A 15,997-nucleotide genomic window follows, 5' to 3' on the forward strand; every position below is an offset into this window, starting at 1 on the left:
TCCTTTGCTCCTTATGCTGCCCCACCCACCCACCCACCCCAGAGCTAACCATTGGTTTCCTTCTGCATTTGCACACCCCTCCAAGGGTTTCCCAATTAATTGTAGGGGAAGGGGGCTGCGAGCTTAGATTTGTTTAGAGGGTAAAAAGCTTGACTCTAAACTCCAGTTTGTTTCCTTGTCTTTAAAGCTCTTCCTGTATATTCCCTGTTTTTTCTCTTAAGATTTTCTTCTTAAGGAATTTCTACACCCAAAGTGGGGCTCAAACTCACAACCCCGAGTTGAGGAGTGACACACTCCACAGACTGAGCCATCCAGATGCCCCAGCTTTTTCTTCTGTGAGTTATCTATAAGGGTATTGGCATATAATTTAATTCCAATTGACCGAAGAACATCTAGGTGTTTGTTAGTATTTTGCTAATATGAGCAATGCTGCAAGGAACATGTTCCTATAGCCATTTTTTTTGCACTTGTCCAATTTGACCCCTGCTTGGATCAATAATTTTAATAATTCTGATCAATATACCAGAACCCAGTTTTTACTGTACAATGACAAGTGGTGCTTGGAACTGAGGCCTAGAGGCACTGAACAATTGTCCACATTGCTTCTGAATTGCCCGGGATGAAGGGATGCTTCCTTTTGTGAGGCAGAGCTGGGAAGTTAGGCAGGAAGGCACGCGAAAGTGTGTTAGCTCCAGGTTCTCAGGGTGTCATTCTCTACGCTGGGTCTGCAGCATCAACCACCCAGGGGATTAGGTGAGGTCATTTCATTTCATAAATGATAAAACTAGGGTTTGAGAAAATCCATCGAGGGCTTTTTCCTTCCAACTTTCCCGTGGACCTGGCAATTTCTGGAATTTAGCAAAGATTTTCTAAAAATCAGGTAAAGGCCTTGACTCTGTGACCTCATACTCTGCCACCAGCCAGGTGGGGAGCCTGTTGCCAGCCCCTTAGTTTTGTACTTAGCTGTTCCTGCTGCCTGGGAACCTCCCCCCTTCTCTCTGTTCACGTGGTGAGGTGTCCCTCCCCAGGCCTTGCTTTTATAACTATACTTAGCATATTCATTTTAAATGCCTTTGAGATCCGGCTCCTGAACGAAGTCTAAATCTCCATCACTTAGTTGCTGTGCAAGCCTGGGCAAGGAATCTGGCCATCTGCTATCTCTGAGCTCAGTTTGCTTATCTACAAAATGAGGCCTCATAAGAGTAAGCTAGCTCGCTCTCTCTCCCTTTTTTTTTTTTTTGGTGAGATATATAGTAATTGCTCCATCTCAACTATTTTGGAATCTTGGACAAGGGGAACAGCTAGGAAAGACTTGAGCAGTTGAGGGGGAGGATACAGGAGTCTAGATTTCCCTTGCAGGGGCCATGGAGAAGACGAAATTTCTTAAATAGGTGAGTGGAAATATCTTTCAACCTCCCTTTTACATCACTAAATCTCTAACCCCTGGGGGACTCATGTGGGACAGGGATGCCCAAGTGGCCTCTTTTGTACCTATGTCCCCATTATGCCCACCATCCTACCCCTTTTTGGTATTGTACATTTAATTAATGCAATTAACATTTGCAAGATGCTGTGAAATGTCTCTGCTGCCAGTGCCAGCCTGGAGGAAATAAATGACATCACTTCTCAGCCTTATAGCTGGGTTCAGGTGGGGGGAGGCCAAGTCCCTAGGCTTCCTCCCTGAGTCTGATTGGGGGGGGATGTGCCACCCACCCTTCTGTCTGCCACATTGCATTTGGACACGTCTGACCTGGTTCAGTTGGGACACAGGCACCCTGCGCTAATGAGGCAGAGCCTTGCAGGGTGAACCTCGCGGGTGAGCCCACCCTGCACTGCTGCCCGCCCCCGAATCACGTGCCAGACCCCAGCTTCTGGGAAAGGGTCAGAGTTCACCACACATCACGAGGCTAGACCATCACATCACCTCTTGTGAAGGTAAACACTTGGCTGGTGGATCCTGTCCTTCAGCCCTGAGGTTCCCGCAGTCTCTGGGATGGGCGAGGCCATGTTCACAACTAGAATTCTCGGCCACAGTGTCTCGGCACAGCAGTTACAGGCACTTGCCCTGGACTGTATAGGCATGAGTCTTGGCATTTCCACCTTGTCGGGTGACTTGATTAATTCATTGGAAACCCTCGGAAGGAGGTTGATAACAGGACCTGCCTCGGGATCTGGTGCGGGTTGAGAGAGCGGTTTGTGCTGCCTTTGGCTCACGGCAGGCAGGGACCTGGGCGCTGGGACACAGTGGAGTGAGTGGCAAGGCACCGCTGCTGAGCCAGCACAGCACCCCCTCTGGAAAAGTCCCTCAGGAAGGTGCCATCTCTCGGGGTGACTCAGCCAGGTTTTCCTCCAGGGTTAGAAAGATCACAGTAGATAAAGCAGTTGACTTGTCTTGGGGCCACATTATGCGGGAGGTGGTGGGAAGAGGTGAGGGTGATTTGTCTACCATTCATTCATTGCACACCAGTCTCTGGTGCTAATTTCTTCCTGTTCTGAAGAGCACGTGGTTAGGTCTGTCTGTTCTTTAACTTCTGGACTGGAACACTTTAACAAGTCCCACTGGTCACGTGTGTATTATGTTGCTTCACAAGTGTGTGTTATGTTGCTTAATCCATCTGTGCCTCAGTTTGTCCATCTGTAAGATAGGGATACTATGCACCTCATTGAAGGATTAAATGAGTTGATGCAGGTAAAGCACAGAAGAGGGTGGTGCGTATATAGCAAGAAACACCAAAAAAAAAAAAAAAAAAAAGCTGTATCTTTCGGTGAGGATTTGTGTGAGCAGGGCCAGGTTATGGCTTTTTGGAGCAGGAGTATATTGGGAGAAGCCTTCCCAACCTTCACGATGTGGTTTTGGAGTGAACAACAGGGAGGTATGTGGTAGGGAGAGATGTGGAGGGCTTCCAGGCTGAGGGGGCAGCGTAGCACGTGCCTAGAGATGAGCTTTATTCATCCCGTGTGTAGACTGTGATCAGGGAGATGAGCCGAGCCAGGCACCGTTCAGCCTGTGCGGGTCCTGGATGGTGGTGTGTGTTGTGGCAGTAAGTGGGCAAGGGAAGTTCACGTCAATGCAAACCCAGGGCGATGAAACTCACATCATCCAGTGAAATCACATAATTGAATTATACATTTGGGAGAGGGGGGAGTGTTTTAAAATAGCCTCCCTGGGCCAGCCCAGGTAGCCGAGGCCACTTAGAGCTGGTTGGTTTTCTTCCCAGAACGTTCCTCCAGTCCTCATGTGCTGAGGTTATAGGAGCAGGAGGTTTTTCCTGAATGTGGACATGTGGCTTTGGGAAAGGTGCTCTGCTCACATGTGCTTGGTAGAGTGGGGGACAGGTTGGCACTGCTGAGGCCCTGGGGGAAGGCCTGAGATAGTTAATCATTGTCCACACCAGGCCTGTCTAGGAGGGAACCTCCTGACTGACACAGGAAAGGGCCGTCTGAGGGAACCCTGGGCCCTTGAGAGGGAAGTAATGGCCCCCAATTTCAGCCTCTGACCTGCTTGTTACCGCTTCTGACTAGAAGCCCTGACTGCTGCTTCCTCCCCTAATCTTCTGTGCACCCCACGACCCAGATGACCCAGACCCCCTCTCAGTGTCAGGCTGGCTACCTAGGTTGCCTAGTTCACTGGTTTGGCCTGGGGCAAGACGCTGGGAATTAATTATTACTTGGAACTACACTCCAGCAGTTTTCCTGGGAGTTTGGCAGCTTGGCCTCACAGGAAGTGGCCATAGGTCAGGCAGCCTGTTCTTCCAGGTCAGGGCTTGGCGGTGAATGGGGGTACGGAGCAGCTGATCAGACCAGGTCTGGCATGCTCCTGTTTCCCTGGGGTTGGTGGGTTGCCTTAACATGTATCTCGAGAAAACAGATCAGAATTGTGACCCTGGACCACGTGGCGTGGGTAAATGCCACACTGTTCTGTGGATCAGGGATCAGTATACATTTAGAGCCAGAACAATGCTTCTTTAACTTGCATATAATCACCCAGGGGTCTTTCAAACATTTTGGTCCCGACTTAGTAGGTCTAGGCCAAGTACCTGAGATTTTGCAGCTCTAACCAGCTCCCAGGTGATTCCTGAGGTGCCTTGTGGGAAATAAAGCAGGGGTCTAGCTGCCCCCATGCCCTGGCCTGGGGCATGGACAGGTGCAGAGGATGGCATTGGGACCCCAGGCCCCATCGTATATCCACCTGGGGGCGCTGCAGGCCAATTCAGACTGGTCCCCACATCGCCCCCTGGTGGATGGGGGTGCCACATCACTACTGCAGTCTACGGCCCTGTAGCCTAGAGGATGCTTCTAGAAGGTACCCTGGGAGGCTAGTGTGGGTCATCTGGTGCCCTGTGGTGAGTCCCCACAATGGGATACAGGGACTCGGGGTGCTTAGTGCTGATCGGCAGCCATTTGCTTGGGAAGCTTTTCCCAGGACAGAGTCCAGAGCAATATGGTGTGGTGCCAAATACCTCTGGAGTAGTTTGGGGGAAACTAAGGAATAGGAGTCTGGGGCCCTCACGTGCTACCTAGTTTCTAGTTTTGCCATGGCCCCACCTCTTAGATGTGATTTTTCACGTTGGAGACTAACCCTGTCTGCATGTCAGTTTTCCTTTTCTATAAAATGGGCCCACGATCACGTGAATAGGAGGAGTAAGTGAAAGGTGCAGGTTCTTGGAGCCAACATGTAGAAAACCAGGATGAAGGTCACACAGCTCTTCCACCCTTCAGTGAGAAGAGAACCTGGCCAGCATAGCCTGGTGATGATGCAGTTACCAGGACGGGCAGCAGTGGGGAGACAAAGGCCCAGAGGTGGGGTGAGGCTGGAGCAAATGGGGAGCATCCCCCTTGTTAACTGCCCCAGTCCTTTGCCTGTGCTTCTCCATCCTTTCCCTTCTTGGGAACTTGGGACTCTGAGCCCCAGCTGGTGAGGGAGGAGGGGAGTGAGCGACAGGCCAGCAGACCAATGGGCCCCTGAGGTTGGGGTGGGGCGGGGCTTGTGCTGCCATGGAGAGGAGAGAAGCTGTTCTGTGGGGGAGGAGGGGGCGGGTGGGAAGAGGACCTGGAGATTGAGGGGAAGGGAGAGAGCAAACAAAGGGGTCAGGAGGGAAAATAATGCACTGGCTTCCTGAGGCCCTGCGGAGGCTGGGCAGGGAGAGGGGGCCAGGGGCAGAGGGGACCAAGGCTGGCGGCAGGCAGGCCGGGGCAGGCGGGTCCTAAATGGCATTGTTTGAAGTGGCCGGCTAATTGCACAGAACAGCCTAAGCCTCAGACCACAGCCCAGCCCCCTCCTCTGTCCTGGGTGCTGGTGTCTGAGCCTTCGGGCCGCCTGGCCACATGGAACCAAGTCCTGAGCCTCCGAGTTTGGTGAGGGGGGCGGGCTATGGGGGCAGTCTGGGTGGGGTCCTTGGGCAGGAATATCACCCGGAGAATATGTCAAGGGGCCTCTCTTGGCCTGAGGACATAGAGCCATTGGCGGGAGGTCGGGGGTGTGCTGCCCCCTTGTGCCCTTGCGTCCCTGCTACCCCACCCATTCTGGCCCCTCCTGCAGGAAACAATGAAGGGAGACACCAGACAACTCAACAGAGAGGAGGACGCCAGCGGGAGGGAAGACTCCATCATCACTAATGGGGGCTGCAGCGACCAGTCTTCTGACTCCAAGGATGCGCCCTCACCCCCCATCCTGGAGGCTATCAGCACCCCGGAGATCAGAGGTGGCTGGGCTAGTGGGGAGGAGGGGCGGGCCAGGCCCTGCAGACAGCAGCTGGGACATGAGCCTCCGAGCAGGCTCAAGGCAGGTTGTGGGGAGAGGGTCTGGTCTCTGACAAGCCCCCTGCCACACCTCCCAGGAAAGGGAAATGGATGGAGGCAGAGCCCAGCCCATTTCTCCTCCCTGCCCATAGCCCTTGGCCCCCTTCTCCTCTCCCCTCAGCTGGGACTCTGAGGAGGTAACCCCAGGGTGATGACCCCTGTCCTTTTCCAGTCATGATGGGGGGGGGATGGTTGGAGCATACCCTGGGGTCTGTGGCTCTTCTGCAGAGGGACCCCTCTCCCCTTGCAGGTGATCATGTGGGAAGAAGACACTCGAGCAGGGGAGGATCTGAGGCTTGCTTCCTTTACCATCCTGCCCTCCCCCCCTCCCCCCTTCCCCCTCCACAGTTCTGGATCACATCACCTGGGATCCTCCCCACTGAGACTTCCTGACCCAGCTGGTTTGGAAACCCCTTTAGTGTCCCATTCTGTTGTTGAAATCCTCTGGAACTGTGCTGTCCCATAGAACATTCCGCGAGGGTGAATGTGTTCTGTTTCTGCATGGTTCACTAGGACAGCCACGAGCCACACATGAGCACTTGAAACGTGGCTGATATGGCAGCCACCAGACAGTCATTAATTGCAGTTGGTGGCCACAGTTCTGGAAGGAAATTGGTGCCTTTCCTCTTGAGTACCTTTGGTATTGTTTGGGGTCCTATTATGTGCCTGGCCCTGTGCCCTGTTGCCTTATGAATACATTGAGGGGAACTCAGATCCTGAGGGTTAACCCCCTGAGGTATGCCAGTGGTTTTAGAGAGAACTCAAGCCAACAACCCAGAGAGGAGACTTCAGGGGACACAGGTTAGCAAAGGAAGACGGGGCTGGTCCTTCAACACATAAGACTCTCGTCCTTTTTTCTCCAGGCCGCAGATCAAGCTCACGATTGTCCAAGAGGGAGGTCTCCAGTCTGCTCAGTTATACTCAGGTATGTGTTCTAATGTCCCTTTTGCAGGAGTGTTCATTCAATGGGGAACTTGAGTGGTACCCAATAAATACTTGCTGAAAGATAGATTTGAATACTGCTAAGCACACGAGGGCTTCGAACAAACTCATGCATGAAGGCATTTTCTGCTAAGTCTTTTATTATTATAAACATTTATTTTACTCCATTATGAAGCTTTTTACTGAATGCTTCCCAGCATATGTCTAGAATTCTCATTTTCTCAGCCCAGATGATCGATTACATTGATAAAAGTTTTAATGTAGTAAAATCGCCCTTCTTATTCCTGAAGGGAGCCCAACTTGGTTGTGGTATGTTTTCAATGTGATGAGGTTTAGGAGCTATTCATGAATAAAGTGGATGTATGGTTTTTTATTTCTTGGAATATATTTGTGTCTGGTTTTGATATCAGGGTGCTGTGGCCTCAAGGATTTTTTTCCCTCACATTGGAAAGAACTTGTTTTAGGGATTTCTGACAATCATTGCAATGTCTTTTAATGCCTGCTGCAAAGTCAAGGTTTCTCCTTGATCAATTTTGTTTCCATGCAATAGTCTTCCCATATGTTTTTTTTAATTCTCGTCATCATTTCACGCCTTTCGTGTTCGTATTAATCACAGTAAGAGGTGTGTTTTTTTTTTTTCAACTTGGTTATTTTTTTGAAAGAACTGGTGTCAAGCACTGGGGACAAAGGTATGGACAAGTGCAAATTCACACTCACACAGCTTCTCTTCTGCTGGAAAGCAACCAGTGGGCACCCAGATGATGAGAATAAGGGCTGTGTGGATGAACAGGACCGGGTGCTCTGGACAGCTGTTTTAATTCTGGTGGCCATTACCAGGAATGGCAATAGACCCTGGATGAGCATTTCCTCTATGTCTGGCTTGGCGAGGCGTGTGTTACTTGATTCTCTTTATATCCCTGTTGTGCTCTAAGGAAAGTATCCTTTTTAAGGAGTGAAATGGACTCAGACAAAGCCACAAAATTGGCAAGTGCAGTGACATCAATTTATTAATATTGCATCCAAAACTCGGGCTGCTTCCCGGTGCTCAGGTTTTTGGGTTTTGCTCTGCAGCAGGGGACATGCTCTAGGGGTTCTTCATTGGCTCATTGGTGCCATTTTTTCCTGGTCATTATATCAAGAAGCATCTCCTTTGAGCCTTTGACTTCTCCCACTGAATTGTGCAAATTGACCAGCTGTCCCTGTTAGGCATAGCTAGATCAGTCTCCCCAAGGTGTAGATACTGTAGTCATCATGATGCATATTGCATTCATACTGTATTGTAGGTTTCCTGATTTTCTACTGGTTGTTTTTTTTTCTTTTAGTGTTTTTGAGTGGGGGAGGGGCAGAGAGAGAGGGAGACACAGAATCTGAAGCAGGCTCCAGGTTCTGAGCTGTCAGCGCAGAGCCTGACCAGGGGCTTGAATCCAGAGCAGCGAGATCACAACCTCAGCTGAAGTCAGATGCTTAACCAACTGAGCCACGCAGGCACCCCAGGGTTTTTTCTTTTTAAATCATGTCTTAAATTTGTGATCCCCGTAGTAAGCCATCATAAAGTCTTTTTGAAACAAAATGTAGTAATTGAAAATATTTTCAGGTCACATGGGCCAGTATTATGATTATTTTCAGTGTGATTGACTCTTCATTCTTAAACTGTTTTGGTTATGTGATCTTTTAATGACATTTAAAGTTCATCACCTTTTCATTCATAAAGGATCTGACGGGTGATGGAGATGGCGAAGGGGAAGATGGGGATGGCTCTGACACCCCGGTGATGCCAAAACTCTTCCGTGAAACCAGGACTCGGTCCGAAAGCCCAGCTGTAAGTCCCCACTCTTGAGCCAAGGCACTAAAACAAAAAATGGTCTTGGTTCCTGGAGGGAACTTTGGAGAGAGAGGTGCACATATGTTTTAAGCACGGAGAATGGCAGCAAGGCTCCTGAACAATCATTGTGAAGATTTTCTTTCACATGGCAGGGTTTTAGCTCTTTTTGGGCACTCCTGACTCCCAAGTGCCCAAGAGCACTAGTTTGTAGGAAAGTGGCTCAACTACCCATTCCCCCTGGGAGTCACTTCTGTAAGTGGAGTCTGTGACCTTATGTGGTTTGGAGATGGGTAGCCGATTATTGCTAGTGGTCACCCACCCCGTTAGACAACAGGCTGAGACTCAGAGACCCTCTCGGTGTAGTTTATAATCTCGTCCAGCATATGGTGTAGGTCATTCCCGTTGCAGATGAGAGAAGATTCTGGTAACTTACCCAAGGTTAAACATTGACATTTGTGTGCAGGAATTGAATACAGGAGTGCACCACCCAAGTTCATGCCACCTTGAGAAAGGAGCCTAAGGGCTTCTCATCCAGCTTGGTGATCTGGTACCTTCCAGAAGAAGGCGATGGTCATCCTAATGCTTTTGGGGGAAGAAATGTTTGGTTTGGGGTAAACTTGGATATTATTTTTCCTTTCAATCTGCAGGTGCCAGTTGCCTCTGATGGGCAGTGTGGGATCCGCTGGGGACCTTCGCAGCCCTGCTGGCGCCCTAACCCCCTTCTCCCACTAACTGGGGGGTTTCCGGGGGAGACACTTTCAGTCCAGAGTCCTTCCCTCCTTACCCACCTCTTCACTTCTGCGGACTTGAGGCGACCTCTCAAGGCCCAAACCCCGAGCCTGTAGTCACCAAAGGCCTCCTGCATATCCTCTCTTGCCTCCAGGTCCGAACCCGAAATAACAACAATGCCTCCAGCCGGGAGAGGCACAGGCCCTCCCCACGCTCCACTCGAGGCCGACAGGGCCGCAGCCACGTGGAGGAGTCCCCTGTGGAGTTCTCAGCTACCAGGGTTGGTTCCCCGGACACCCCCAGTCTCTGAAGGGACTGATCTGCCTCTGTCACTGTGCGGCTGAAAGAGGCCGGTGTTGAACCTGTATCTCTTCCTCACACACAGCACCTTCTTAGGGTCTTGCCTTTCCTTTCACTCCTGGGTGCCGGGTAAGCTTCTCCTAAGCCTGATGACTTCTCTCCTGGCCTGATCCTGGATGGAACTCTGGCGGACTGTGAGAATTCCCTGTTGGCTGGATTCCTGCGCCTTCTCGGAATGAGCTCCAGTCTACTGACTCCAGAATATTGTCTTCTCTGACTGTATTGAGGCAACCCCAGTGGCCACAATTCTCCACTCCTGTTGCAAGGCTGGCCACATGATAATAAGCACTTAAGGAACCCAGTGGTCCTCTCTGAGCTTGGCTCGGGAGTCTTTCAACATCACTCATGCTTATTCTGCCTTTGTCCTGGTTCTGTCTCTGTTTTGATTGGAAGTTGCTTTTTCCCGCTACTCAAGGGGTCCACACTCGTTCCTGGAAAACCATCCTTGGTGGTGTCTGTTCTCTTCACCTTCCGCCTTCACTGTTCACGCTTGCCCGGGAATCCCCTGGGGGTACCACCGGTCTCCGGTCACCCACCTGGTTTGCTGTGGCCCAAGTTCTGTGTCCTTCTGTCCACAGTCCCTGAGGCGGCGGACAGTATCCTTGGCAGGCACACCGTGGCCGTCCCCTGCCAGCCCCTACCTCACCATTGACCTCACAGAGGACGATGTGGTGCCCCAGAGCAGCAGTACCCCCTACGCCCGCCTGGCCCAGGACAGCCAGCAGGAGAGCCTGGAGTCCCCGCAGGTGGATGCAGAGGTGACAGATGCCGACAGCACTGAGTATCAGGTACCACTGGAAAGGCCTCCGTAGTCGGGGAGAACAGCTTCTTACCCAGATGTGGCTATTCCCATGTCTTTTTTTGTCACGTCTATTCTATTTGAATTTCATTTCCATCAGCAACATGTCCTTCCTTTGCCCTACTTACCTACCAGACACAATTCAAACACCTCATTGATGATTTCCTGAACATTACATATTTGTACTCCCAAATACCTTGTTTGTATACGATTCTGTTTGTCCTGTTTTACGTTCAGTTGTAGACTAGCCATTTTCACTTATTAGGAACTGGAGGTGACTCACTCTCTTGTCTATAAGCCATTGTATTGTATAATCCATCAAGTGTATAGGTCACTTATCTAATGGGGCTTGTTTATTTCACTCCAGCATTGCTAAATATGTACATATACACGTATGTGTATTATGTTTTTTCTATGTATATCAGACTAGGTATATTTTAGCAACCTGTTTTCATGGGCATCTCACCTTTTATGTTAAGCTTTTTATGTGCAAATGTCTACAATTTCTTTTTTTGCATTTTAATGGCTTTGTAATAGCCTGTTTAATGGCCTCTGGTGGGGATACCCAGTGATAGTCATTGTTTATTCTGATGTCATTTTCTGTGAGTTTTCAGTTGACAATTTTTCATTCCTAGATACTAGGTTAAATGTATATGTGAAATGTTATAAATCTAATATAATCCCATGTTCCTCTCAAATAACCATACTGGCCCCTTATTTTCAAGGGGTTCTCATTCATGGTTTTAAATTTTTTTAAGTAATCCTTACACCCAATGTGGGTTCGACTTCTGGCCCTGAGATCAAGCGCCCGTCTGCTGGGCACTTTTTTTTTTTAAATGTTTATTTTTGAAAGAACCCATGAAAGCGTGGGGGAAGAGGCAGGAGAGAGGGACAGGGGATTCAGAGTGGGCTCCACACTGAGAGCAGAGTGCCTGTGAGGCTTCAAGTCACCAGGAGATGGAGATCTTGACCTCAGCTGAGGTTGAACCTAGCCAACTAGGGGCCCCCTGCTGGGCACTTTGGAGGGAACCCCAAGTTGGTCGCCTAGGCAGTAGCCACTGGGGTCAGTGGGGTGGACAGGACTTTTCCTGGGCCCAGGCAATCTGTCTCATTGGAATTCCTTCATGTGGTTTTTCTTCCAGGATGGGAAGGAGTTTGGAATAGGGGACCTTGTGTGGGGGAAGATCAAGGGCTTCTCCTGGTGGCCTGCTATGGTAGTGTCATGGAAAGCCACCTCTAAGCGACAGGCCATGACTGGCATGCGGTGGGTCCAGTGGTTTGGTGATGGCAAGTTCTCTGAGGTGAGTCCAGCGCAAGGCAGGCTCCTCAGACCTGCAGTGCTTTCATCCCTTCCTTTTACACTTGATGTTTTAAGATAAAAGGCCCATGATTGCCAGATGGATGAAGCTATTTGACTCAGTCTGTCTAGGAAGGATGAAAATTTCTTGTTAAACAGGATAAATACATATATAGGGTCTCATGGGACTCAGAGCTCCATCTGCTCTTCCAGGAGACAAAGAACTAGAAAGTTCTTTGAATCCACTTGTGGCCACTTGTGTTCTCTTGGATTTATTTCTCATAGATTCCTAAGGAGCTGGGCATGGCAGGCATCCTCAAAGATCTTTGGAGAAGCTTGGAAGAGACAGGAAGGGTGGTCTCTGCCTCTGAGCATCATTTAGGCCTGGCGAGGTGTGAGAGGGACATGCCTGGCTGGGCCCAGGGCCACTTGGTACTCAGAGTACTGATTTCAGGGTGTGTTCTTGTTGTTGGTGATATATATACTTTTTTAAATGTTTATTTCTGAGACAGACAGACAGAGTGAGCAGGGGAGGGCCAGAGAGAGAGGGAGACACAGAATCAGAAGCAGCTCCAGGCTCTGAGCTGTCAGCACAGAGCCCAATGCGGAGCTGGAACTCCCGAACTGCGAGATCATGACCTGAGCTGAAGTCGGCTGCTTAACTGATGGAGCCACACAGCTGCTTTTGTTGGTGCCAATAGTAACCATTTTATGTTCTTCTTTCTCGAGAGTCTGTGGGACAAGAGCTCTGTTGGGCATGAATCAGGCCGTTTTGGTTTCTTACCTATTGAAAGAACATTCTGAGATCTCAGGTTGTGATTCGAATAGTGTACGCAATACGTTGCCTCTGATGGTCTCTTTTCAAAATGTTAGTCCAATTGGGGCGCCTGGGTGGCTTAGTCGGTTAAGCGTCCGACTTTGGCTTAGGTCATGATCTCGCAGTTCCTGGGTTTGAGCCCCGCGTCGGGCTCTGTGCTGACTGCCAGCTCAGAGCCTGGAGCCTGTTTCAATCTGTGATTCCCTCTCTCTCTGACCCTCCCCTGCTCACGCTGTCTCTCTCTCTCTCCTAGAATTAAATAAAACATTAAAAAAAATTTTTTTCAAAATGTTAGTCCCACCAGGCCTGGAGGTTAGATGAGGAGCAGCAAGCTGGGCTTGGATGGAGGCAGATGTGGAAATGGAGGGCCATTCGGTACATCTGTGTGATTCAGCATCAAGTTGAGGTTCTGTTTTTTCCCATGATTTGGGTTTCCTCAGGGCCATTTGCCACAAACACATTGAAATTCCCAGCAGGCAAAAAAAGGAGGACATGGAGTGTCCCTGGTAGGCAGGATGCATGTAGATACTCTATTTCACCAGCAGAGGGAGAAGTACAACAAATGTCCTAGGCTCATGCGCTCCCTGAAGCATCTCCCTGAAGGATGTCGGCTCTGAGTTCTGTGAAATGAAGCAACATGGGTTGTGTAATTGCTTTGGCCCAGTGAGACACAAATGGAGCTTTGCAAGGCTGAATAAGATGATGTGGGCGTGCTATCAGCACTATGGAATGGGGTGGAGGTGCAGGTCCTGGTGTTTGGGGTATACACTGCATGTGATAGAGCAGAACAGAACTGGGAAAACTGTGTTCTCAGCATACAACCACACTGATCCCCAGTTTCTGTTAAATGATTTTTATTTAAAGCTTATTTTGAGAACGAGAGAGAGAGAAAGAGAGAGAGAGAGACAGCATGTGCAGGGGAGGGTCAGAGAGAGAGGGAGACACAGAATCTGAAACAGGCTCCAAGCTCTGAGCTGCTAGCACAGAGCGTGACATAGGGCTCGAACCCCAAATCGTGAGATCATGACCTGAGCAGAAGTCAGACGCTTAACTAACTCAGCCATCTAGGTGCCCCTAAAAACTGTGAGATCTTGACCTGAGCCACGATCAAGAAATGGACACTTATCCGACCTATCCCCTCAGCCTCTCCCCCACCCCCCTGCCCAGTTTCTTTTTTTTTTTTTTAAATATTTTTTAATTTATTTCTAGGAGAGAAAGAGAGACAGCGTGAGCAGGGGAGGGTCAGAGAGAGAGGGAGTCACAGACTGAAACAGGCTCCAGGCTCTGAGCCGGCAGTCAGCACAGAGCCCGACGCGGGGCTCAAACCCACGAACCGCGAGATCATGACCTAAGCGAAAGTCGGACGCTTAACAGACTAAGGCACCCAGGCGCCCCCCCCCCCTCCACTGCCCAGTTTCTTATACATGGTGGCAATACTCCCTCAGGGTTGGAGCTGTGAGTGCAAAAAACAGAGGTGGCAAGATGGTGAGCATGCGCTGTGGGGAATAAGACATCACCTGTCGTTCGGGCTGATCAGTCAGCACCCCTGGACAGCAGTTTTCATCTCCTCCCAGGGGCAGCCTGATTAGTTTGTGCACGGCCTGGAGACTTGTGCAATATGTGCATTTAGCCCCAGTGGAAGGCACATACCAATAAATCACAGTAACTAAAAATTGCTTACTTTGTGCCAACACTTTTATAAACACATACGTTAAATTAATTCTGTTAATAAAAGGCCAAATAGTTCAACACAGCTGCCATTTGTCATGCTCGCGAAGGAGGGAAGAATATGTAGAAAAGCACCAATATTCGAGCATCCTGTGCATGTCAGCACTGAGATGGGCCGACACCAGGGACCTGGGGGTCGTTTGCTCCCAGCACATACACAAATACAAGGCGCATCCTCCATGGTGAGAATCCTACCTTCTCCCATTTGGAGTGACCTGTTCACCGTGCTTCTGGCTATAGTGGGCAGCAGAGGCTGTGTGCCCTTCTATTTTCTCCTTTCTCTTCCCTTCTTTCAAGTCTGTGAACTTGGTCCCCAGGAAGAAGCCTGGGAGAGACACAGGGCACCCCAGACACAGGCTGCATAGCGATGTTGATGATGGCTTTCTCTTCTAGGTATCTGCAGATAAGCTAGTGGCCCTGGGGCTGTTCAGCCAACATTTTAACCTGGCGACCTTCAATAAGCTGGTTTCTTACAGGAAGGCCATGTACCACGCACTGGAGGTAACAGGGTAGTGGGGTGTGCGGGCTGGCCCCAAGAGCAGAGTTCAAGCAAGTGCCCTACAGAAAGTCAGCAAGCCAGCTCAGGCCACAGCGTAGCCAATGCTGGCTGGCATGGAGGGGACACGTGAAGTGTGTGCAGATAGGACAGAAGCCTGATGACTGGGAAGGAAAGGAAGTGATTGGAGACTTCCCCTGAGTTCATGGCGCCATGCCCCCTTCCCTGTGCACTGCTGGAAGGAGGAGGAGCCCTGGGAGGTGGGAGACCATATTCCTATCTGTCAATAAGCTTCTCCAGAGCCTCAAAGCCTTCTCTCCTTTGAGTGGTTGAGGTCAAGACTGGAGAGCAGCTGAGGACGGCTGCCTCTTGTCTGTCAGGGACCCAACAGGCTGTCATTCCTTTTACCTCGACATGGAAAGAAAATGGTCAGGGGCCTCTGTCTAGCATTTGTGAGCCTGCTTTTGTGTTTAATTAGACATGTAAAACTTCTTAGTGCTTCTGTAATATGACTTAACACTTGAGGCCTCCCCAACTTCTTTGGGAAAAAACAAGAAATCTGGAACTTTCTTAGAGGCGATAAGACCGTGCTGGCTGATGCTTCTGCTGTATGTAAAAGTGACAGAGCTGATTCTGGTCCTCTGGGCTCCAAGAGAGAGCTGACTGCTCAAGGCCCGATGGGGAAGAGATGCTATTTGGTGCCTACATGGAGAGACTTCATTCTCTGCACAGCCTCTTGCCCGGCTCCCTGCACTGGGCGCCCCCCCCTTCCCCATCACATACCACAGCCCAGGACAGCTGCTGGCCCATGAAAGGGGCCAGTGTGAAGAGGAATGCAGGCCCCTGCTGGGGGATCCCTGGGCGCGGCCTGGCAAGCATCCACTGGCCCGCTCACCCAGCCTCTTTCTCTCCACAGAAAGCCAGGGTGCGGGCCGGCAAAACCTTCCCCAGCAATCCTGGAGACTCGCTTGAGGACCAGCTGAAGCCAATGTTGGAGTGGGCCCATGGGGGCTTTAAGCCCACCGGCGTCGAGGGCCTCAAACCCAACAACAAGCAACCAGGTGGGACTGGGTCCCTGGGCAACACCTACCACCAACTGCTGGTGGGGACAGTCTGTCTGGGGAGATGCGGTCACCCCTCGCTGCCCCCCCCCAGCATCCCCCGGCTTTCCAGCCAACTGTCAGCCCTGGAGCGCTTTCACCCAGTGA

The 15,997-nt window shown here is 50.4% G+C and overlaps 1 protein-coding gene across 7 annotated transcripts in view; it reads left to right on the forward strand.

Moving 5' to 3' along the window:
- DNMT3B (DNA methyltransferase 3 beta) overlaps positions 1–15,997 on the forward strand; it is a 39,644-nt gene that overhangs the window by 8,201 nt on the left and 15,446 nt on the right. For 3 of the 7 annotated variants that reach the window (XM_039237723.1, XM_039237728.1, XM_039237727.1), the window contains exons 1-9: positions 5,300–5,355; positions 5,540–5,702; positions 6,663–6,724; positions 8,453–8,560; positions 9,447–9,572; positions 10,231–10,440; positions 11,594–11,752; positions 14,687–14,794; positions 15,706–15,850. In XM_039237723.1, coding sequence (XP_039093654.1) covers positions 5,326–5,355; positions 5,540–5,702; positions 6,663–6,724; positions 8,453–8,560; positions 9,447–9,572; positions 10,231–10,440; positions 11,594–11,752; positions 14,687–14,794; positions 15,706–15,850 — 1,111 coding nt within the window. In that variant the 5' untranslated portion in view covers positions 5,300–5,325. Of the gene's footprint in view, positions 1–5,295; positions 5,356–5,539; positions 5,703–6,662; positions 6,725–8,452; positions 8,561–9,446; positions 9,573–10,230; positions 10,441–11,593; positions 11,753–14,686; positions 14,795–15,705; positions 15,851–15,997 lie in introns of those variants that run through there. The other 4 variants (XM_039237729.1, XM_039237726.1, XM_039237725.1 and 1 more) reach the window with 4 other exon arrangements.

This window comes from Hyaena hyaena, unplaced genomic scaffold (genome assembly GCF_003009895.1).
Source record: "Hyaena hyaena isolate Hyena2069 unplaced genomic scaffold, ASM300989v1 scaffold_131, whole genome shotgun sequence".
Lineage (NCBI taxonomy): Eukaryota > Metazoa > Chordata > Mammalia > Carnivora > Hyaenidae > Hyaena > Hyaena hyaena.